At 34.3% G+C, this 22,680-nt stretch overlaps 4 protein-coding genes and 1 long non-coding RNA gene across 10 annotated transcripts; 3 read left to right on the forward strand and 2 right to left on the reverse strand.

Annotated features, from left to right (window-relative positions):
• Positions 1 to 1,739: 1,739 nt before the first annotated feature.
• LOC110662851 (VQ motif-containing protein 9) lies at positions 1,740 to 5,316 on the forward strand. 2 transcript variants are annotated; one of them, XM_021821983.2, is made up of 2 exons: positions 1,740 to 3,126; positions 4,877 to 5,316. In XM_021821983.2, the coding sequence occupies exon 1, from the start codon at positions 2,045 to 2,047 to the stop codon at positions 3,095 to 3,097; it is 1,053 nt and encodes a 350-aa protein (XP_021677675.2). In that variant the 5' UTR covers positions 1,740 to 2,044; the 3' UTR covers positions 3,098 to 3,126; positions 4,877 to 5,316. The 2 variants fall into 2 exon arrangements, with proteins under 2 accessions (XP_021677675.2, XP_057994673.1); XM_058138690.1 differs by lacking the exon at positions 4,877 to 5,316 and adding an exon at positions 3,773 to 4,172.
• A 2,444-nt stretch (positions 5,317 to 7,760) lies between these two features.
• LOC110662852 (cytochrome c oxidase subunit 6b-1) lies at positions 7,761 to 11,307 on the forward strand. The gene is made up of 5 exons (XM_021821986.2): positions 7,761 to 7,924; positions 8,910 to 9,212; positions 9,314 to 9,396; positions 9,511 to 9,592; positions 10,931 to 11,307. Exons 1-5 carry the CDS (start codon positions 7,883 to 7,885, stop codon positions 10,982 to 10,984), a joined length of 564 nt encoding a protein of 187 aa, XP_021677678.2. The 5' UTR covers positions 7,761 to 7,882; the 3' UTR covers positions 10,985 to 11,307.
• Positions 11,308 to 11,999: 692 nt separating this feature from the next.
• LOC110662853 (uncharacterized) lies at positions 12,000 to 13,782 on the reverse strand. The gene is made up of 2 exons (XR_002496381.2): positions 13,214 to 13,782; positions 12,000 to 13,131 (listed from the first exon to the last, which is right to left on the reverse strand). It is a non-coding gene; the product is annotated as an uncharacterized LOC110662853 (long non-coding RNA).
• Positions 13,783 to 15,473: 1,691 nt separating this feature from the next.
• Positions 15,474 to 17,329, reverse strand: LOC110662855 (histone H3.3). 2 transcript variants are annotated; one of them, XM_021821991.2, is made up of 5 exons: positions 17,184 to 17,329; positions 16,358 to 16,429; positions 16,177 to 16,253; positions 15,980 to 16,070; positions 15,474 to 15,838 (listed from the first exon to the last, which is right to left on the reverse strand). In XM_021821991.2, the coding sequence occupies exons 2-5, from the start codon at positions 16,427 to 16,429 to the stop codon at positions 15,668 to 15,670; spliced, it is 411 nt and encodes a 136-aa protein (XP_021677683.1). In that variant the 5' UTR covers positions 17,184 to 17,329; the 3' UTR covers positions 15,474 to 15,667. The 2 variants fall into 2 exon arrangements, with proteins under 2 accessions (XP_021677683.1, XP_057993597.1); XM_058137614.1 differs by lacking the exon at positions 17,184 to 17,329 and having other exon boundaries at positions 16,358 to 16,448.
• A 147-nt stretch (positions 17,330 to 17,476) lies between these two features.
• LOC110662854 (serine--tRNA ligase, chloroplastic/mitochondrial) lies at positions 17,477 to 21,954 on the forward strand. Of its 4 annotated transcripts, none has more exons than XM_021821988.2 (10): positions 17,477 to 17,844; positions 17,961 to 18,109; positions 18,779 to 18,872; positions 18,979 to 19,127; positions 19,239 to 19,331; positions 19,857 to 20,036; positions 20,302 to 20,468; positions 20,937 to 21,071; positions 21,152 to 21,245; positions 21,395 to 21,954. In XM_021821988.2, the coding sequence occupies exons 1-10, from the start codon at positions 17,598 to 17,600 to the stop codon at positions 21,677 to 21,679; spliced, it is 1,593 nt and encodes a 530-aa protein (XP_021677680.2). In that variant the 5' UTR covers positions 17,477 to 17,597; the 3' UTR covers positions 21,680 to 21,954. The 4 variants fall into 4 exon arrangements, with proteins under 4 accessions (XP_021677680.2, XP_021677679.2, XP_021677681.2 ...); XM_021821987.2 differs by having other exon boundaries at positions 17,481 to 17,847; XM_021821989.2 differs by lacking the exon at positions 17,477 to 17,844 and having other exon boundaries at positions 17,969 to 18,109; positions 18,772 to 18,872.
• The last annotated feature ends 726 nt before the right edge of the window (positions 21,955 to 22,680 follow it).

The raw sequence follows: 22,680 nt of genomic DNA on the forward strand, positions 1-22,680 counted from the left end.
AATTTAAATAAAAATATTAAAAAAATTTAATGTCTTAACTTTTAAGTTAAATTTATTGATTTTAATTAAAAAATTAAGAAATAATTTTATTATTTTTATATTAAATTGAGTTTAAATTAAATCTTTTTAATTAATTTAACTTTAAGCCAATCTCATGGTGTATCGGGTGGCGCAAGTGCTGCCAATGGGCATGCGACACAATTTGCAAATGCTTTCTGATGGAATAGTGGAGTACAGGAGTAAAAGAACCCCGGGACTTGCAATCCTTCCTCCCCTGGAAAACCAAAGAAGTAATTGAATTATAGACTGTGTTACAATTCAAAATCGTCGCACGTTATAATTGCTAATGCTTTTCTTTTTGGTTTAACTTGCTTCTTATGGAAAAAGTATGATTAACGGCCATAACTTCAACCTCAACCTGGTTAGCCTAAAAAGCCACTCACAATTTTGTTGACTAAAATAGTGATTTTGATTCTCACGATGTGTCCCACCTTTTTCATGCAATAAAAGGAGAAAATTAATTCAATGTAATTTTATTCATTTTTTTTTTATAAATAATGAATAATTTTATTTTATTAAATATTTATATAATTATTGGATGAGATTATGAGAAGGAAATAGATATTAAAAAAAAAAAAAAAAACTGATACGGAAGGCTGAGAAAGCTTGGAACATATTCGAAGAAATGTGTGCAGGTCCTTTTGCAGCCTTGTTGTTATAAAGGAAGGGGAAAAATAAGCACCAGCTGGGTAAGAGGGCAGCTTTGGCTTGAGAAATTTTGACTATTTGGAGGTTCCTTTCACATTCAAGGGTAACGGAACTTTGACCAATACAGAAAATTCCAAGAAAAATGTGTTCATTGGTGGAATGGAAAAATGGCCATTTGCCAAGTACAATCATTTTCAGGTTAAAAAAAAAAAAATTAGTATTTTGGAACTAGGGCTATGCATGGTTGAGTTTGAGAACTGGGGTTATACATGGTTGAGTTTGAGCGGCTTCACCGAATTTCACTAAAATAAATTGATAAAACTGGTTTTAATCATATTTAAATTAAAATTAATAAATTAAATTATAGAATAACATATATTTAATTGATTGGATTCAGTTTTCACTTATTTTAGTATTTTTTAAATTTTTTATAATTTAACTTTTATTAAATTATATATATATTATATATTAATTAAAAAATATTAATTTAAAATATATTATTTAATAAAAATAAATCATATCGATAGACTAAATAAGAGATAAAACACTTTTTATAAGTATTCTTTTTTATTTATGAGAATTTAACATTCAATTTTATTTAAATATATAAAATAACTAATTTTAATTTAGATTCACTTAGAATTTTCAGTTTATCTGTTTATTTGTACACTTCTTGAAAGCCGCGTTTCAAGCCTCAGTGATGAATCCATCATGTAAGTTTAGAGAGGCAAATAAATAAAACACAAGTGTTTGGCTAATTCATTAGATTCAAAATAACAAAAAGAAGGATAGTTTACAGCCGTAGGATAAGTCAAAATGAACATGAGATGTAATCTACACCATTTGATTGGAAAGTTAAAGAGCTAAGACAAGACAGTCCCTGATGGGAGTGGAAGCATTAATTGGTTATTTGACCAGAAAAAAAAAAAGAAAAGAAAATAAAGCTGACGCAAAACACACACTAGTACTCGGAACTGAGACAGTGACAAAAACATTTTAGAGATGGGAAGATAAGCATAAGATAAGATTCAATTACAGGGAGAGAGAGAGAGAGAGAGAGCTGCGTGCCTTCTTTTGCGGGTCGTGTAATAATATCCCGTTCTTTGAAACCCAAACCCAAAAAGAAAATTAAAAAAAAAAAAAAAAACCCCAGACAGACACATTCCTTCTTTTGCACTGCTCTCTAATGGAAATTAACTAGTAGCAGTTGCAGAGCGTTCAGATGATAGCTTTAATCTCAAAAATAATTGTATTTAGTTTGTGTCTCTGACCCACAACCGCAAAGAAGAAGATGTATCCACACACGTAGAGACAGCTCTACTGTTTTCGCCCACATATGATACAGATATTTGATCATTATCTTAGATCTATAGACACAGAGAGAAACAGAGAGATTTTTGTTTCTATAATGGATAAAAGCTGTCAATCCTCTGGTGATTCTATCATCACCGCAGCCACTAGTAGCGCCAGAGATCAGTACCTCAAAAACCTCAATAAGCTTTCTCATAAGATCTCAAAACCCATCATCACCAAGAAGCCTCCACCTCCTTTTGATCATCACACCTTTAATAACAATAATATTAATTCCAATACTTCATCTCAATCGCAAACGCAATCACAGGCTTCACAGCAGCAGAATCTGCAGGCGCAGCAGCAGCATCAGCCGCCGGTTTACAATATCAACAAGAATGATTTCAGGGACGTTGTTCAGAAACTCACCGGATCTCCTGCCCACGAGAGGTTTTCTACTCCTCCTCCTATTCACCCACCCAAGCCTCCAAGCACTCGCTTGCAGCGTATCCGCCCTCCTCCCCTCGCGCACGTTAGCAACCGCCCGCCTCCCTTGATAAACAGCGCCATCCCTCCTTCTCATCAACCTCCGCCGCCACCTCTCAACGCCTCCGTAAACCCTCCCATGCCTACCGCCACATCGACTAACAATTTTATCCAACGGCCGTCAGCTCCTCTGTCACCGTTACCGCCGTTTCCGGGGGTCCACGCGGCGGCCGAGTCGCCGGTTTCTGCTTACATGCGCCTCCTGCAGAACTCGATCTCTGGCGTCGATTCTAATAATCAGTTTTTGGGATTCTCGCCGCTAGCGCCGCTGGTTTCTCCTCGATGGAATAATCTACCTCCTCAACGGCCGCAGCTGCACCAGAATCAACAACAATTTACACCGCTGCAGCAGGGGATACTTCCATCGCTGACATCAGGTATGTTAGCGTCACAGCCACAGTTCCAGTTGCCATCGTCACCGCCACCGTTTGGGTGCCTGAACTCGCCGCGATCACCGCACCCTTTGTTTTCCCCTGGTCTGTTGCTCTCACCATCTTCGTTTCCGGTATCTCCGACATTGCCGGTGCCTAGCCCAAGATGGAGAGCTCTTTGAGAGTTTCATTTCATCGTCTTCTTCTTCAGGTAAGTGTTTTCTGTTCTAAACACAACGATGTCGTTTAGGGTTAGGACCTCTAGAGTGTTAATGCATATCTTTTGTACATAGTTTGGGGGATAATTGGATTGCCAGCAGTTGGATTGGACAAGCGTCTGACACTGGTTATTTAGAAGGTTGTTTGTTTTTTTGTAAATGGAAATCAGAACATGTGAAACAGGAAAACCCTGAATTTGTTTTCCCCCTTTCTCTGTGTGCTTTTATTGGATATTTTGGGGCAGATGGTAATGGTTACAAGTTGTTGAAAATTGTAGTTGGACTATGATGCTGTTAGTTAATTTTCATATTTTAGAATGTCTCTGTTGTCTGTAGTTCATTTTTATTTGTGTTTATGTATTAATTCAGCACAATCATTTTTTTTTTCTTTTGAATTTTTGTTGGGTAATTGCCGGAAATTGCTGTGTTAATTAAGTTAAGTCGTGTGTATGCCTTCTATATTTGTTATTACAGTCCAAATGGATTTATGATGCTGCGGAGTCTTTTGCTGCTCTTACCTTGAATAGGTCTATTTTGCGTCGATGGTTCTTTGCCATGATTCATCTGATCTTTAGGAATGGAAGTTTAGTATTTTTTGCATTCTTTCTGAGCATAAAGCGAAAGTGTAATCTTACTCAGGAGTTGGAAGCATGGCTTTGATGGAGTTGTTTTTCAGAATAAAGTGAAGTTTATTACTATAGTTTCTTCTGAGTTTATGGGAAGCACATTCAATTGAATGGTTAGATCTGTTAAATTGATTGAGTACTGGAATTTCCATATGTAATCAAAAAATTGCCGGATATGATGCTTTGGCAAATTCCTACTGAGATATGGTAAATGTGCACTTCCGTGAGCCTTTGAAAGATTGTAGCAATATGGACTAACACCTTTTTGAGAAGCTTTGGCTTGAGTTGACATTTCAATAGGACATTTTTGTTGGGTTCTTGAAGTATGCTTTTTCCTGTGACTAGAATCTTCCATTTTGGTTCAACTATTTTTCCCAAATAATGGTTGATTATTTGATTGGATATTCATGTTATCCGAGTCGCCTACACTTTAGGAGTCTTAAGACACAGCATATGATTTTTTTTTTTTTTAAAGAGAGGGGGGGGCGGGCGGGCGGGCGGGCGGGCGGGTGAGTGGTTGTTTGTGGAATTGGTGGTGGGGCAAGGTGGTGGTTTGTTAAGCTGGTGAAGGCAAGTGCATTTACTCATCCCTAACAATAGAGGAAGAGTGGTGGGCAAGAGAGAAGGATGGAAGGCGAACTTTTTCTGTTATGGAAAATGTCGAAGAATATTATTTACCCAAGCCCATATTTTTGTTGTCCTAGAGCTAATCTGTAGAATAAAAGAGAGTGAAATAGTAGAGAAAGAAGGATAGCTGCGGGAATTTACAAACAAATAATTAAGAATACTGTTTTGTTGCATGGGAATATTTATAGATATACAAACTTGTAGATTTACAACTTCCAGTATTTTTAAAGAAATTTTTTTCCCATAATTAAATTATAGTGCTGTGTTGATGTCAGGAAAGATGCATTGAGGAAAAAGAAATTTGTCCTGATGGGATTAATAACAGAGCCAAATTTGCATTTGTTCGAATGATATCTTGCTTTATATGCTTAAATTGGGAATAAAAATAAAAAAAAAAAAGATTTTTGCTTCATGTTAGATCTTGTCCAACTTTTATTGCATTGGAATATTGTGAACTAGCCACCAATTTTTGTTTTTGGTTGTTTTGTAGCTGTTACTTTCTCCTCTGAGATCATTACATTACAGTAGCACCTGATTGCCTCTATGGCTGGCAATTCTCTTTTAGGAAATTTTTTTTCCTTTCCAAAAGATCATTCATTAATAAGGAACTGCATGAAGCAGTGAAGATACAAGCTTAATTTGGTCCCTCGGATTGTACGGAAAAGGAGGACTGCTAAGGTTGCTCGGGGCTAACAAATGAGCCAGGTGGTTAGTATCTCTCCTAATAAAATGAAAATCACATGATTGCAAATTACTCGCAAAGGGACCGAATATCATGAATTAAACGTTGGATGATTTATATGTATTTTTTTATGAACGGATATATATATATATATACATATATGGGTGTTTTGAATGTTGTTTTATGTTTAGTTGAGTCATAAGAGTTTGAAGAAGTGGTCACACTTTTATGCATCACTTAATTAGTTTCTTCGGGTTAATTGTATATATATATAAAAAAAAGAATCCACGAGTATAGTAATTTTTGTAATTAAAGTTTGTAGTTTGTGTAATTATTAATTAAATTTTGCTGTTGATTAATGTTTTGAATTGACTTAACCGTTAAAAAAATTGTTTGTATACTTATTTAGAATTTCGGCTATTATGTGAACACTGTAAAAGTCACATTAAAAATTTTAAATTATGTTTCAAACTGGCCTTAAAAGTTATTAGTATACTTCCATAAATAATAAATTGCTAGTCATTTTCTATTATACAAATACAATTATTTTCTTCCATTCTAGCTAGAAACAGAGTAAAATGGAACAAAATCAATTTCTTTTGTACAATCAATTCCTTTTTTAAATAAGCCATTTCATTTTCTTTTTTTTTCGCTTTGTCGATATTTTAATTTTGCTCACACTTTTTATTGAGTTGTAATTATTTTTTAGTGATTTTATTGTTAATTTTTTTTAACTCTGAAAATAAATGTGTCAGTAAATTTTTCGGTTATTACAAGATGAATCAAATTACTGAAAAAAATTGTTATTCCTTTGAATTAATTATCGATTAATATTTACTAGCAATAAATGTGGTTTGTAATTAAAATAATCAAAATAAAAGTAATTACAGTTTCTCATAAAAATTTGTAAAATTTATGATTTTTTAAAAAATTGGTAAAATGTATGATTTTTTTAACTAATTTAGAGTTTTTAATGTGATTTTTCTTATATGGTAGCTAGCATAAAATTTTTGTGAAATATATTAATGGTTATTAATGATTTAGTTAATTTAAAATATTAATTAAATATAAACGTTTAAATTATGTAAATTTTAAGATTTAATTATAAAAATTAAAAAAAAAATATCAAAATTTTTTTACCAACCTTTTATTTTTTTAATATATGTGCTGAATTTTTTTGGGAATAATGTTTAATTTGTCATTTGTACATTTTAAGAGGGTTTAATTTGGTTTATTTTTTACTTTTGAGCTAAATTAGCCCCTAAAATTTTCATTAAAGATCAAAATAGTCCAATTATATAAAAGTGAGATGCATACACCAAATTAAATTAATGTTTAATATTTTTTTAATTTTTAATAAGAAAATATTATTTTAAAAATAATTAATTGAAATTAAAAATAAAAATGCAATTTTTATACTCTCATATAATTAAGTAAATTTATAAAATTAAAATTGAAATTGAAAACCAAATTGGTTATATTTACAAATAATTAAATTAAAAGCATAAAAAATATTATATTTATATTTTCATATAAATAATTAAAATTCAAAAAATTATTACAAGTGTTAACTAACTAAAATTAAAAATATAAAAAATATTATTTTCATATAATTACTTAAAAATAAATAATAAATAATATTTTCTTTATTTCATATAATTAATTCAAAATTAAAATTAAAAACTTAATTATAATTAACTAAAATAAAATATAAAAATATAATTTTTATATTTTCATATAATTAACTAAAATTAGAAAAATAAAATAATTGTAATTATAATTAATTAAAATTATAAATATAAAAAACTCTAGTTTATATTTTATATAATTATTTAAATTTAAATTTAAATTAAAATTCATTATAAATTAAAAATATAAATTAAAATAAAAGAAAAACAAAAAATCTCACGCTCCTCTAAAAGGCTGTGAATTTCATGCATAATAATTTTAGGGTAACTTCAGCTTTAATAAAAATTTTAGGGCTAATTTGACTAAAAAAAAAAAAAAAAGAGTTAAATTAAACTTTCTTAAAAAATATGAGGGTAAATTGGACATTATTCCAGTTTCTTTGTGGGAACGGTGGCATATCCAATGAAATGGAAAAAAAAAATCCATGTGTGAATGAAGTCTCCTGTTCTGTGATATAGAACTGTGAACTAGAATCACATTCATTCTTCATTTTAGCTTGATTTGCAACATCTGGCAACCTGAAAATCATATCATCCAAAAGAATCCCACGAATCCAGCGATGGATGGCTGTTCAACTTCATCTTCACTCGTAAGAACTAGTTAGATCTAGAGAAATATATTGTATCATCCCCAGGAAAATTGCTATGTTGAAATACCTAAATGGCAACACGTGTGGATAAGCCAAAGAATACAACCAGCTTGCATCAACTAACATAGAACATAAAACGATTCATGAAAATGCCAGAAAGCAAATGGAAAACCAATATACACTCCTGTAAAACATCCAAGAAATTGTCTTGATCAAATTTTAACCACTTGAAATTTTGTTGGCCCATTAAAATCATTTACAGGCCAGGCCCAGTTCTCTGCATTCCAGAAACGCAACGACGAAACCAGCAGCTTCTTAAAATTACCCCGAACCAAACAAAAATTGAAACGTGGCTTGTAGTGCGTGGACTCGTGTTTCCAGCACTCACTTTTACTGCCACAGTAACACAGCAAATCTTCTTTGTTTTAACTAGGCTCGAACGCTGCCCTTTTCCTCTACTCTCTCTCATTCTGTTGGATTGGGGGCCGCCCTTCTGGAACCAGTCAGTCAGCTGCCGCATCCTTCCTTTTCCAATAATGGCGGATGCCGCAACAAGCCAAAGCCCATCACTATCTGAGGTACCCTCTCTACTTCATATTCTCTAACAATTGGAAAATGTCACACTTTCTCTGAATCCAATGACTTGATTGCTTAGCTAGATCTGTACAGCTTCGCTGTTTTCTTTGTTTTTTCTTCTGACTGGATTGTTTTGGATCTTCGGTTTTTAAGTTCGATGCAATCGGTTGTAAATTGTAATGGTTACAGAAAATTATTGGTTAAATGAGACTTTTTTAAGGATTGTATCGACCTAATGATATATTGACTTCCCCCCCTTTTGTCGTTTAGATTTTACTCTAAGTTTGGTGTGGTTGATTGTGAGTTAAGTTCCTCTATGATTTTTCTGGAGTAATTTTGTCGAACCATCAATTGTTGGGTTTGAAATATTCAGTGACGTATTGGCCCAGCCTTTTTTTTTTCTCTGTGCTATGGAGACGTGGGGTGGAACTGTTGTGGAATTGGTGGTGTTTCACGAAATAAATATTCTAGGCATTGTTAACACTTGCTTTTCATTTTACTTAATTCTGTAGCTTAGATTGGAAGTTCAATTTCTTACCAAGCCAAGCTGGAAAAATCTTGGCCCAATTTCTGTAATAGTTACATAAGAAACTTGAAAATCAAATGCTTCTGGTGGTAGTTATGGCAATAATGTTAGAGGCATTGTTATGTAAATTATGATGCAGCATCCATTGAACTGCGTGAGTATGTTCCAGTTGCTTAATCAAACTGCTAAAAAATAAATATACAAATAAGATTTGACCAAATAATGATGGCTTCACTTGTAATGTTCTGGGAGGTCCATTCAGCTTGATCTTCGTCAAACAAATTCAGAAATAAGCCTTTTCCATTTCTTGTTGACAATGGCTGGTCCCTTTTGGACTTTTATGAGTGTTTGTGCCTTCAGGCCTCTACAATTTAGCATGTGCAATGTTTATTTCTCTCCTTGCCTGATTTTATCGTGAACTAATGCTGATAGAACTTTTTCTCTAATACTTTGAAATGCAGCAATATTTATTGAAGGAGAAAGAGGAGAAGGCTGATTTAGGTTCAAAGCCTGTGGAAGCAAAAGAAGAGGTAAAACCTGAAACTGCTATTTCTGAAGAGAAAGCTGAGGAAGCACCAACAGCTGCTGCTGAAGAAAAAGTGGAAGATACTGCCGCTACTGTTGCTGAAGAAAGCACTGAAACTAATCCTGCTGCTGAAAACAACAGTGAAGATGCTCCTGCTGTCGAAACAGAAAGCAGTGAAACTACTGAACAGAAAAACTCGGATGAAGAAGAAGCTGCTGATGAGACACCAGAGATAAAGGTATGACCATTTAGTGGGACTCAAATGACCTTTAATTACATTTTTTATGTCTGTTACTTTCATTTGGATTCACTTGTGTGTTGGGGTGGCTTGGTATCCAGCTGGAAACAGCACCAGCTGATTTCCGTTTCCCAACTACTAATCAGACAAGGCACTGTTTTACCAGATTCATTGAGTACCATCGGTGCGTTAAAATTTCTTTATTGTATGTTTCTTCTTTTTTGGTTCTTCATAGTTCAATCTGGCATAAGTGCTTTTTTCTCTGAGATATGATACTGATTCTTATGATCTTCTTCAGGTGCGTAGCTGCCAAGGGCGAAGGTGCTCCTGAGTGCAACAAATTTGCCAAATATTATCGTTCTCTTTGCCCCAGTGAATGGGTATGTATTTAGGAGATTTTGATATACTAGTAAGCATGATATTTGTTGTCTTTTCTCAAGTAAGACTTGAAGAAGCTCTTCATCATCGTCATCATCATCTTCTCTTTCTTCTTCTTCTTTATTTTTTAAAAGTTGTTCAGTGTTTTTACATGCATGATAATATATGTTAAGAGCTATGTTCTTTCTTTTTTTAAATTATGGTTGGCTCACTGCTTTCCAACCAGAAAAATATTATTGTTGGTTGAGTTATGGCTTGGTGGTGGCAATGTCAGATCCAAATAGGATGTAAGTAGCCCTCAGATAAAAAATTGGAAATGCATGGCTTATTAGTCTGAGGTTACATTCCCTGTTTGTTAGTTTGTGTGATTGGTGGGTTTTGCTTTCCAAATGTTTTGCCTGCAGTGGATTTTGGCATTTTATATTGCTGATATGGAAGATTGGAAAAAATACAACTTATGTCTGAATCTGAAATATATAAAGAATATAGATGCCTTGGGACTAATAGTTCCTGACTGCTGATGATAATTGCTATATTATAATCTGTGGATGATTGAAATGGTCAAAAAAGAAATTTCTATGGAAGACCAGATGAAGAATCTATAATGTTTTCTCAAAAGAACTTTTTAAATGACAAGAATTGGAATAGAATTGAAGAGAATAAAGAAAATTTGGTGGCTCTTCTCAACTCTGCATGTTTCTTTATAATCTTTGTGAACTTCAACCTCTTGTGACTTTGCAATTTTTTTGCGTCTTACCGCTGCATCATCCCTCTTGTGGCAACCAGCAAGTTGATTGTATGCAGCTTAATTTGACCCTGATCTTTAGTCAAACCCACTTCTTTTTAACAGCTTTTGTACAATCACTCAGATGACTCTATACAAGAGTTGCTTTATTCAAGCATTTTAAAAATTGCTTCCAGCCACTATCAGATAAAAACCTTCATAATTGTGTTTGCACCGCCCCGGCTCTGCATGAAATCCTCCATCTACTGTTGCAAGTGTCTGCTTTTCTTTGTGTTTGCTATGTGTGTCAGAAAGGGGGCAGGTGGGGTGGGGTTAATTTTGTTGATAGGTCCAAGCAGGTCCTGATCATATGAAACTATAGGCAGCTTTTAAGCTTGGAGAATACTTATACCAATGATCGTACAAACTTGCATATTGATTTTGAGGATGATTAGTAGGTTATCGATGTTCAAAAAAACTCTTATCTGTAATCTGCTACAGTTGTGGTATTAATTTTGTAATGTTGAGTTGTGCATCATTATTGTATTTTTGGTTTCCTGGCTTGGTTGTTGCTAACCTACATGAGCTAACTTTTTGGTTTGTTTGTGCTGACCAGATAGAGAGATGGAATGAGCAAAGGGAGAATGGAACCTTTCCAGGCCCCCTGTAGATGTTCTTGTTTGGAGAACTTTGTACCGTTTGTTTTCTCCTGTATCCTTGTTTCTACCACCAGATGAATTTCTTTGATGAGAAGTAAATTCTTAGGAAATGCCCTATTTGATCAGTGAGTTAATAAGAAATTTTGGCTTGTCCATTAAGAAATACAGCTCAAGTCTGACGACAGCAAATGTTGTTGCCCATCATCTTTAAAATGAAGCTTTTGTCTTCGTCATTCCCTCCGCCCGTACCTCACCTTTTTTAACTGTCCCTTCAAGTTTGCGGTTTGTGATCATGGTTATGAATGAGTATGCATAATCAATTAACTTAATTTTATTTGTTCTTCGTTGTCATGCTATTAAATTAACGCAAGGTAAGCTAATTCTTGTGTCTTCGTGTTAATCGTTATTTATTTTATTATGACTTCTAGTCTGTTTTGCTTTAAATTGTTGTCACGATCTAAATTATGGGTCGGATCGATACTAGAACTTGTATCAGCATTAGGCCTCCAAAGACTGTATTAAGCATAACTATCTTTAATCTAACTTTCATCATTGTAGTCTAAATTCAAGAAAATGAACAGATAGAGTCTAATCATAAATTTAGTTATCCAACGGGGAGTAATAGGTCATCCAACTTGTAATCACAATATGTCTCAATTTTGGGAGCTCAGTTCATCCTAACAATCCTCAAATAATACATATAATATAATGGGAGTTAAACTCCCTCATTCAAGCGCAACTATATAATAACTTTTATAACATCAAACAGAATAAATTATTACAGTTTCAAAAAGTTTAATACATTAATAGTACATGTGGAGTCTTTAGAATGTAATAAGGAATGCTTGTGGTAAACTTACAAAGAAGAAAGTAGTTTAAACTCAGAGCTTTCCAGTTATTTGAGGAAAAATAGTTGAAGAGGAGTGGGCATTCGACTTATAGAGTAAGATATTGATTTTAAATATAATTTTTATAACTGTTTAAGGCAAATGCATTCCTAAATATAAAATGCAATATATACAAATATGTTTAATCAAATTCAAACAATATTTATACAAAAAATAATTTAAAGTACTCATACACTCGTATGTCACATCTTTGTATTTAAAAATGGGAGTTGATTTTCTATACAGTTCTCTTAATCCAATACAAGTCAATGAGATCAACTTAAGTTGAATTTTCTCTTAATAATCCAAATGTGAGGTTAGGGAGATCAACTCAAAATCGTACTCACCCCAACTTATCCACAAAAAGGACTGAGCTCCAGCGAGTCAAGCTTCAGCCGTTCTACTCGTCCTATCCATATCCAATATCACACCACAAGCATACTGATACATACACAGAGCTCCAAATTACCTTAAGAAGACATAATAATTTTATCAAATAAAGATGCCATACAAACTGTACCTAAGATTTAGCTGTATACAAATATTTATAAGTGAATGCACAGGCATGCCTTGAACATATAATAATATTAAAATTATAAATAAAATCAATATCTATTCACTGATCAACTAGAATTTACTCCAGCGGCCGGGCAAAAAAAGAAAGCTGACTCTGATTACTTAAACAATTATATTAATGACTTTATTAGCACAAATACAAAATAAGAATTTAAAAAATCAAAAGATATCCTAATTTATGTTGAAAATCTAGCAGAGTTTTTCTAGTATTTAGGCTCTACTCAACCTAGAAAGTAGTTCAAACAACACTTCTATATACAAAGGCCTCAGGTCCATATCTCAACAACATTACACAGCCCCTTCTAGGCCTATTAAACTAAACAGAACTCAAGTAATCAGACAATTCACTTATAAAGCTTAAAATTAACATTTTTCAACAATTATCAAAACCAACTTAAAAAATTTTATAAACGTGTCCTGTAGTCCTTAACGATGCTATTAAACTATTACAAAAAAAATCATAATTTTTTGGCTACCCACAAATATTTTATAAATTTTATTCTAAACTTGACGTTAGACAAATAATGCAATTTAGAGTTCGGGTTTAGCTATGTCAATTCTGACACTTGAAATGCATTTGGAACGTCTAAAAATAATAGGACCGACTATAAAATTGATTATATAGTGAGACGGGCCACCGAGCAGCCGAAAACTTGGTCCTAAACTTTGATGGGTTATCACTGATCCGATCGCACCTAAACAAAACCAAAAAATTGTTAATAATTTTCAGGTAATTATTTTTAATTTACGAGAATTGAAAAGGCATGAGAATCTCACAAAAAATTGCCTTTTTTAAATGGTGTCCGATCGGTGCGGGGTTGGTTCTATCTCGAAGGTTTCGTCGTGCTGAGTTTATCGGTGGTCTTGAATCGTCGATTCAACTATCAGATCTCTGGAAAAGTGGTTGAAAAGCGGCAAAACCTATTTCTTTCTCTCTCCTCGTTTTGTGTGAATCTAGTGGCTGCCGGCGATGAGGCTGGTCAGAAAAGCTTCCCCAAGTGAAGGGGAGTCAATGGAGACCAATGGTGTCACCGGACTATGGTCGGAATGGCCAGCGTGACTCTCTCCGTCTTTCTCTCACTTCTCTCTCTCTCCTTCTCTCTCTATGGCTGCTGGTGCTTTTCCGTCAGCTTCCATGGCTATTGGTGCTTTTCCGTCAGCTTCCATGGCTATTGGTGCTTTTCCGTCGGCTTCCATGGCTACTAGAGGTCGGCCAGTGTGTTCGGGACGGTTGGGGAACGTCATCGGCACTGCTGGTTGGCCGAGGAAGAAGAAATAGGGGGAAATGGGGTGGGTGGTGAAGAGGGATGAAGAGAGAAGGGGAGGGCGGGGTTATGGGGCTTTGCACGTTTTTTTAACTTTTTTTCTAACTTTTAATTACACTTTCAATCCTTAAATTTTTTAGGTATATTCAAATAAATTTAAAATTCTTTTCAATTGGATCTCAAAGTATAAATATTTGTATAATTAAATAATAAAGCAAACAAAATAAATAAATAATAATAATAATAATCGAATTAATAACAATTAATCAAATCTTAAAAGTAGAGTTAATAATAATATAATAATATATTTTGTTAATTAATTTAATATTAAATAATTTTATAAAATATATTTAAAATAATATTAAAATATATATAAATTAAAATTTTACAAAAATTATAAATTAATTAAATAATATTTAAATAATATTTAAATATTATATAAATAATATAAAATTTATATTTTTAAAATTCAGGTTATTACAATTGTGTTCAAAGTTAAGATCACTACAAATGATCTTCCAAGTTCTTTGTTCCCTAGCATCTTCTTCCTTGGTGGAAGTGGCATGAGACTATGGCTATGGCTATATTAAATAATTTAACATGCCAAATAAAATCCGATTATTTGCATCAATGACGCATCATTAACTGCATAACTCCAATGGCATTATTTTAATACTTCTTTTTATCTTTAGTTTTGTAAATTTTAATCTATCACATCCAATTTTTTTTTTTTAAAATCTATCATATTTTTTGAAATTTCAAATTTCATAATAATTAAACACAATTTTATTAAATTAAAAAAAAAGACAATTTTATTATGTTAACTGTACGTATCTATATACCGCATGAAAACAAATATTTTTTTTTTCTAAAAAACATACCTTTAAAATACACTTTTTTGTTTCTTATTATTTTCTCACTACGCAAACAGAGAATTGAAAAAAAAAAAATGTTTATCTAAACGCAGTAGCCATCTTCTTCCTATTTCCGACACTTAGAAAAATTCATTAGTGTGGATTGTCCATCCCTTCTGAAGACGTGGACGATTCTCAATTTTGCCCGTCGTCCTCTTTACCTCAATCCACAACCTGACCTAGTGCTCCTTTCTTTTCTTTGTTTCAACAGTCCTAATTCTTCCATGAAAGCCGAAGTCAGTAAAGGAAAATGGAGCCTGGAGCATCAACCCAAAGCCATGACTCCTACTCCTTTGCTTTGTATTTTTCAAATTTTGCAACTGTAGAGTGATGCAATGCACATTTCTCAAATTTTTTATGCAGCTCATGCATATTATTACATTATACATATTTGTTACATTGAATTTTGTTATATTTTCTTTCAGTTAAAATTTGAATTTACTAATAAGTTTTTTAAAAATTCAATAAAAAAATTAATAAAAACAATTTTATTCAAAATCAATTATAACATATATTAAAACAAATTATACATGAAACACACGTTTTGGTATACACTTTTTTACAAAATTAAATTGTATGATTTTACTTTTATATTTTTATTTACTAGATTTCAAAATAATTATGTTAATTTTATTTAATAAAAATAACTTTTTAATACAAATTTAAGTAAAAAAAAATATATAAAATTTTTAAATGGAGTAAAAATGAACGTTTAAAATGACAAAACGTTCACATTATATCATTAATGATATAAACGTTCATATTCGGCCACTTTCTAGGCACATGTTCAAAACAACATGCGATCAAACAAATTCATAACCAATAGATGACATCAATTTCATGCACAGCAACAACGTATTATCGAACAACATTTAAATTGTTCAGGGTTTGATAACAATAATCAACCGTACCCAATCCAATCTATTCCCAACTTAAAGTGCCAATCCAATTAGACATACAAAATAAGAGCGGACAGAAAGTAAAATCCCTAACACAAACAGATCCACTATCCAATCACCAACAATCAGCTGGCCTTGCAGCAAATTGAGCTCTTAAGCCCTCTCACCGCGGATTCTCCTGGCTAGCTGAATGTCCTTGGGCATTATGGTCACACGCTTGGCATGGATGGCGCAGAGATTCGTATCTTCGAACAATCCAACAAGGTATGCTTCGGCTGCCTCTTGTAAGGCCAAAACTGCATGACTCTGGAATCGCAGATCAGTCTGCAAAAACAGAAATAACATTAATCAACAAGATCATTTAAATGTGCTATGATAATCAAAGAAACCACAACCCCAATACATCCACTCTAAATTGATAGGCCAATCTGATTTCAGCAATGCATGCAAATCAGCGTCACTTACCTTGAAATCCTGAGCAATTTCACGGACAAGCCTCTGGAATGGAAGTTTCCTGATGAGGAGTTCAGTACTCTTTTGGTACTTACGGATTTCACTGAAAATTCATGTTCATACAAAGTCAAAGACGAGGATTTCGAACAAAAGTAGAACTTTAACAGATACTCTTGTTGGATTGACAAGAACTAGTTTCAACATCATACCGAAGAGCAACAGTTCCAGGTCGATATCTGTGGGGCTTCTTCACACCTCCTGTGGTTGGGGCGGACTTGCGGGCAGCCTATAACAAAATTTTACTTCAGACCACAGAACACCCACGACAATTACGTAAAGAATACTTTAGTTTTAATTCAACCAAGTTGATAACTTAAAAAAAAAGGTTACCTTAGTGGCAAGCTGTTTCCTTGGAGCCTTGCCGCCAGTGGACTTGCGAGCAGTTTGCTTGGTACGTGCCATCTATAATTGCATGAATGTTTTCAACACATCACAATGTAAATTGGATTTTATTTACAGAAAAAGTAGAATGCAAATAATCTGCCCAAACAATTTCTACACACGGAGCTATGCATTAAATCCCAATTGCCAAAGTTGACCATTAAATCCCTAAGGCACATGAGATACTAGATCAAACTCTAAGTGAAGAGGGAAAAATGCGTGCACAAAAAGCACGCTCCACCTGCAAGAAACAAGACAACCTCCAAAGAATGCAACACCAACCGAAAACTCAAAACTCTTAACCAGATGAAAATCAAAACTAGAAAATCGACGAGTAATAATGTCCGAGAACCAATCATAAGGCCACCGTAAGCCCTTTAAGAAACCAGGCCAGATCTGAGGCCCATCGGACAACGCACCAATCTTTCTATGACTATAGAATCTCCATCACAAGCAAAAACTCAAACCACCTCAAGTGTGGAGAAACAGTACATTCAAGAACAGGTTTGAAACTAGATAATGCTTTAGTGAAAAAAAAAGTCCAAGGAAGAAGTCTAAATGGCAATCTACCAGGAATAACCTCTCACCGTGGTTAGGGTTCGTTTTGCAGAATTTGACCAAAAAAATTTCCAACTTGAAACTTTCAAATAAATACATTAATACCCAAATTCATCAATTAAGAGAACATAATTACAATGAAATGGCAGAAAGAACATAAAAAAAAAAAACCCTAATTTCCAAAAAAAGAAATTGATAGAAGGAAACATATGCGTACCTTGAAGAACCAGAGAGAATCTCAAAAATCTCCAACTAAAAGTTAGTTATGTTTAGGAGAAGTTTGATTATTTTTGCCCGCTATTTATAGGAGCAAACGTGGACGCAACTTCAGTCATTAACGGACGGCCACGATTCACTGTCACTGTGCTTTTACCAGGACGGAATCGGACGGTTAAAGCTCCGTTCTGTTGTGTTTTCTCGTGGCCAAGTGAACGGCTGAGATGAGTGTTTTGTAGTTCGTGTCGGATTAATGATTCATCCCAATTCCTTCCTGATAAATGGCTGCGGGGATCTGAACGGCGCCGTATTGATAGGGGAGGGTCCAAATCCATTTTTACGGTATAGAAAATGCTTCTTCTTTTTCTTCTTCGCAATCTCACCAGGAAGCAAACACAGAGAGATAAAATAAAGCATGGGCTTGCGGTGTTATTTTGGCGGGACGGCCATACAAACCCTAAGGATGGCTGTAATTCCTGCTTCTTCATCTTCTTCACGCTTCATTTTCGGAAGGCCATTGTCCAAAACCCTAACACTAAACTCCCTTTTCCTTCGACGTAATAATGTTAACTACCTAACAAGACCTCCGTTTACACTGCTAACCAAAGCACTCGCTGCAACAGCTGTACAGGCAGCGCCTCCCACAGAGACAATAGATAGAGGTGGTGAGTCAATTTTCCTCTCTGTGTTTTCTTTCTGATTTTCTTTCATTACTTTGGATTTTAAAAGGCGGAGTGTGATTTTGATTGTTGTTGGTTTTTCTTTTCGTGTAATTTAGTGGTTAAGCCGCAATGGAAGGCGGCGATTGATTTCAAGTGGATAAGGGATAATAAGGATGCGGTTGCTTTGAACATAAAGAACAGGAACTCCAATGCTAATTTGGAACTTGTGCTTGAGATCTATGAGAAAATGTTGGCTGTCCAAAAGGTCAGATTTGACGCATTTCCCCCTTTTCCTTAATCTACAATTACAAAATTTGCTTGGATTTTTTTTTCTACCTATTTGGTTTCTGGGAAAACTTCCTTTCTTAAGAAAGTTGGTTCCTTCTCAAAAATTTTATGATGCTTGTTTGAAAATCCTGCCGTCACTTTTATTCGGACGAAAACAGTGTTTAGGAGAGTCCAGCTTCTTCTTCTTCTTATTTCCGTTTTGGATTTCGTGAAGACATATTGCAATATTACTGTTTATATGATGATTACGCATTGTTCAGAAATGTGAGTGTCCAATCAATTAGACGACTGCTTGCAGCTGCTGCTTATTCTCGTTTGGCAAGTGCTTACTTTTTTAGGTGCTTGTGTTCCAGTAATGCTGCTCCCTTGCAGGCTCTTAAAAGTGGGAAAGAAGTTTTAGCAGCCTCTAGAATGCATGAGCATGATGCTACACAACTGAATTTAGAGGTCCAAAATACCGCCAGTGATAAAAATTGTGATTTTTTAGTCAACTAGTGTCTGTTGCACGTATGGGCTTTAGAGTCAGGAGGCATGTTGGTTTGGCATAAAAACTAAAGATAATAAAATTATTGGTAAAATGGTAATTTAACAAGATAAAAATAAGTTTGCTTCTCAATTTTATCTAATTGTCACTCCCAGATAGCAGGAAGTTGAAAGGCTTCGTGGGGAAAGAAATGCCGTAGCGAACAAGATGAAAGGAAAGCTAGAGCCATCAGAACGCCAAAAACTCATAGAGGAAGGTACAGTTGACATAATTAGTTGTGCCTTCTATTGTTTGTTTGGTTGTTATTGGCTTGTGATTGGTTAATGTGCAGTTGACGAATTCTCTTTCTTTTCCTCTTTCAGGAAAGAATCTGAGGGATGGACTCATCATGCTTGAAGAAGACCTGCTAAAACTTTCTGATGAACTTCAGCAGGAAGCACAATTTATACCCAACATGACTCATCCGGATGTTCCTATTGGAGAAGAAGATCGTTCAATAGTGAGAAAGATGGTATGCTATTCCTTGGGCTAATTCCTGAAAATTTTGTATCTGTTTCTCTAGGCCAAATGTGTGCTTGTGAGTTTGTTACTGCAGCTTCTTACATTTTTTATCTGCTTATAGGTGGGTTGTCCACGTGAATTTAGCTTCCCTATCAAAGACCACCTTCAGCTTGGGAAGGAACTTGATCTCTTTGATTTTGATGCTGCTGCAGAGGTACTCTGTTTAGTTTAGGTATTAAAGCATTCCCTATAGGCTTTACCAGATAATTAATAAGCGTCAGGTAAGAGTTAATCATATAGTTAGTCTTAGCCATATGTTGTGTCCTTTCTATTGACACATTGCTTGCAAATGCCGTATTTTTCTATCAAGTTGGCTTAAATTGTTTCTTAATTAGCACAGTAATATGAGTTTGTTATTAATCAGTCAAGAAAGTGACCGACTTAAGCTGCCTATAGTTTAACTGGCATTCTTCAGTGTTAATAGCATTTACATGAAATTAGAACTGTTAAATATGATCAAGCTTTTACTATATTGATCATTGCGGCAAAATTTAGATATTCTCGAACTAGTGCAAATTGCAAGTTGTGGCATTATTCTCATAAAAGATTTTTTTTCATTTGCTCTGAAATCAAGCATCAATCCAATTTTAAATGTTTCAGCTACTTGGGCTTCAATGTGACAAGTGAAATTGGACAGCTTATGTTTCACTTGCAATTAACATTTTACTTGCTTATCCAGGTTAGTGGATCAAAATTCTATTATCTGAAGAATGAAGCAGTTATGCTAGAGATCGGCCTTATCAATTGGACTCTCTCTGAAGTCATGAAAAGGGGCTTTACACCTCTAATAACCCCGGAACTTGTGAGATCTTCGGTTGTTGAAAAATGTGGCTTCCAGCCTCGTGGAGATAATACCCAGGTTTGTGGCCATTTGGTTTTTATTACCTTTATTTTTATCTTAATTTTTTACTTAACAGGAATGGTCAAATATGAAGCTCATAAAAAAGCTATCTTTAAATATTTTGGCCATAAAGTGGAAGCATTATGGTTTGGATCTTTTATGCCCTTGCTTTAGGGTCTAGGTTCAGTGATGAAGAGCCAATCAAACAGAGAGTGCTCGAGTCCTTTTTATTTCTAGATTGTGCAAAGTTAAGGCAATATGATGATTTGGTGACACTTGACAGGTTTACTCTGTTGAGGAAAGTGATCAGTGCCTGATTGGTACTGCAGAGATTCCTGTGGGAGGAATTCATATGGATTCTATCCTTGTGGAATCAATGTTGCCATTGAAGTATGTGGCATTTTCCCATTGCTTCCGTACAGAGGCAGGTGCTGCAGGCGCAGCAACAAGGTATCTTAGCATTATTCATTTCATTGCAGAGACCTAATTTTGTTTTAAGAATTTCCCAACAACAATATATTGCCCCAACTCTCTAAATCATTTTTGGATGTTTATCAACATGAGACATGTTTGCATTTTGATTTTTCATTTCACCAACATGTTTTTATGAGATAATCTAAGTCTTGAATGTCAGCCTCATTTGCTGGGAGTCCTACATTCAAAAAGTTTTGATTGCACACACATGGTCTATGTTATCTTCAGCTATTGCTGATAAATTATTTTGGGCTTCTGTATTAGTTTCCATTACAAGTGACAAAATCCATTCATCCATTGGTCATGATTCTTCTATCACAATCTCTTGATTTTTTTTTCCTGTCTTGGGGAAGGCTTTTGTGCCACTAAACACATGCCATTTGTCCACCTGCTGTGGTATGGAATTTATTGCTCATTAAATGAAATAATGGCATTTCTGGGCAGGGGCCTTTATCGAGTTCACCAGTTCAGCAAGGTGGAAATGTTCATTCTATGCCAGCCAGAGGAGAGTGAATCTCATCATGAAGAGCTTATCAAAATTGAAGAAGAACTTTTCTCTTCGTTGGGTTTACATTATAAGTAGGTGGTCCTGCCAATCTTCATTAAGTCAGACTATTTTGTTTTGCCATGTATCTGTTTAACATTTGGTTGTCGGGCAGAACTATAGATATGGCTTCAGGAGATTTAGGTGCACCTGCTTACCGCAAATTTGATGTAGAGGCATGGATGCCTGGCTTAGGACGTTATGGTGAGGTATGGAATTATATATTTTGCTCGTCTTTCTCCTCCAAGAAATCATTTCCTGTGGATTTAGTCTGCTTTGCATCTATTTCTGATTAATAGTTGCCTGCAGTGCAATGTTGAAACATTTAATTCTCTAACAATGGTGTTTTCTTCAACAGATATCAAGTGCATCCAATTGTACAGACTATCAAAGTCGCCGACTAGGAATTCGATATCGTCCATCAGAACCAACATCAACAAATCCTAAAATGGTTAAAGGCAAATTCACTCCAACAAGGTTCGTACACACATTAAATGCAACAGCTTGTGCAGTTCCACGGATGATGATATGTTTGTTAGAGAACTACCAACAAGAAGATGGATCTGTCATTATCCCTGAGCCATTGAGGCCATTTATGGGAGGGCTGGGACTTATAGCTCCTAAATTCTCACGGGCTGAGTAGATATCAAGTCTGATTGAGGCGGGACCTATATTTGAGCTACATTTTTGACAAATTCTACATATTAACGTATTTGGCCTCAAATAGGGAACAATTGAAAAGTTTCAAATATTATAATTTCCAAAGGATAAGCATTTATATACAAAAGGAAAGTGTCTTATACCGTTTGGCAGGTTCTTGCATAATTTTTTTTTGGGGGTGGTGTGCAATTGGTCTGTTCAGAAACTAAAAAAAAAATTGAGTAATCAAAAATAAATAAGTTGATTTCGCTTGGTCAATCGGTTCCTCTTCCCATCTGCAATTTCTCATGTTTTGTTTTCTCGTGTATCTCCCTTTCAACAGAAATTTCAAATTTTTAACAATTGAACAAATCCAATCCTGTATTGAAATTTACAATAATTTCCAACGGTCAAACAAGTTTAATCCTACTCGTGTCTGCAGTCTCTCATTTTTGGTTCTCGCTTTTGAATATCTCCCATTCAATAAATTGAAAAAAAAAAAAAAAAACCCTCTAATCTTCAACAGACAAATCCAATTCTAGGTTGAAGTGTACAATAATTTCAACAATCAAGCAGGTTCAATCGTATAGAATTGTATAGATACTTGAGCAGATTATGAAACAAAAGCCAATTCCTTAAAAAAAAAAGGAACAATTGATCATTATAGCCTGAGAAGAGATGAGATGAAAATTAAGGCAAAAAAGGAGGATGAGATGAGAGACGCAGGCGCGGTATATCAACAGAAACTAAAATCTGGAGGATAAAACTGAACAAATTGATGGATAGAGGAAAATCTAAGTTTGGACTATGAGAATTGGGTGAGTAGGGTGGCCCAAGGGCCGGCCTGGACCAGAATTGGCTTTCAAGTTTAAAGATTAAAATCATGAAGTCTCCTTAATTTCAATTTCAATCTGATTTCAATTTTGGTTTGATTAAATTCAAAGATTAAAATTGTTATTCAGTTTTTTTGATAGAAAATTCATTTTGAATTAAACTGAATTAAAT

Source organism: Hevea brasiliensis, chromosome 16 (genome assembly GCF_030052815.1).
Source record: "Hevea brasiliensis isolate MT/VB/25A 57/8 chromosome 16, ASM3005281v1, whole genome shotgun sequence".
NCBI lineage: Eukaryota > Viridiplantae > Streptophyta > Magnoliopsida > Malpighiales > Euphorbiaceae > Hevea > Hevea brasiliensis.

Coding starts and splice junctions, on each gene's coding strand:
- LOC110662851 (XM_021821983.2), top strand. CDS start 2,045: ATGATACAGATATTTGATCATTATCTTAGATCTATAGACACAGAGAGA.
- LOC110662852 (XM_021821986.2), top strand. CDS start 7,883: ATGGCGGATGCCGCAACAAGCCAAAGCCCATCACTATCTGAG. Junction 7,925..8,909: donor AAAGCCCATCACTATCTGAG/GTACCCTCTCTA, acceptor TTTGAAATGCAG/CAATATTTATTGAAGGAGAA. Junction 9,213..9,313: donor ATGAGACACCAGAGATAAAG/GTATGACCATTT, acceptor CTTGGTATCCAG/CTGGAAACAGCACCAGCTGA.
- LOC110662855 (XM_021821991.2), bottom strand. CDS start 16,429: ATGGCACGTACCAAGCAAACTGCTCGCAAGTCCACTGGCGGCAAGGCT. Junction 16,254..16,357: donor GGAAACAGCTTGCCACTAAG/GTAACCTTTTTT, acceptor ATTTTGTTATAG/GCTGCCCGCAAGTCCGCCCC. Junction 15,839..15,979: donor AAATTGCTCAGGATTTCAAG/GTAAGTGACGCT, acceptor CTGTTTTTGCAG/ACTGATCTGCGATTCCAGAG.
- LOC110662854 (XM_021821987.2), top strand. CDS start 17,598: ATGGGCTTGCGGTGTTATTTTGGCGGGACGGCCATACAAACCCTAAGG. Junction 17,848..17,960: donor AGAGACAATAGATAGAGGTG/GTGAGTCAATTT, acceptor CGTGTAATTTAG/TGGTTAAGCCGCAATGGAAG. Junction 21,072..21,151: donor TCGTTGGGTTTACATTATAA/GTAGGTGGTCCT, acceptor GTTGTCGGGCAG/AACTATAGATATGGCTTCAG.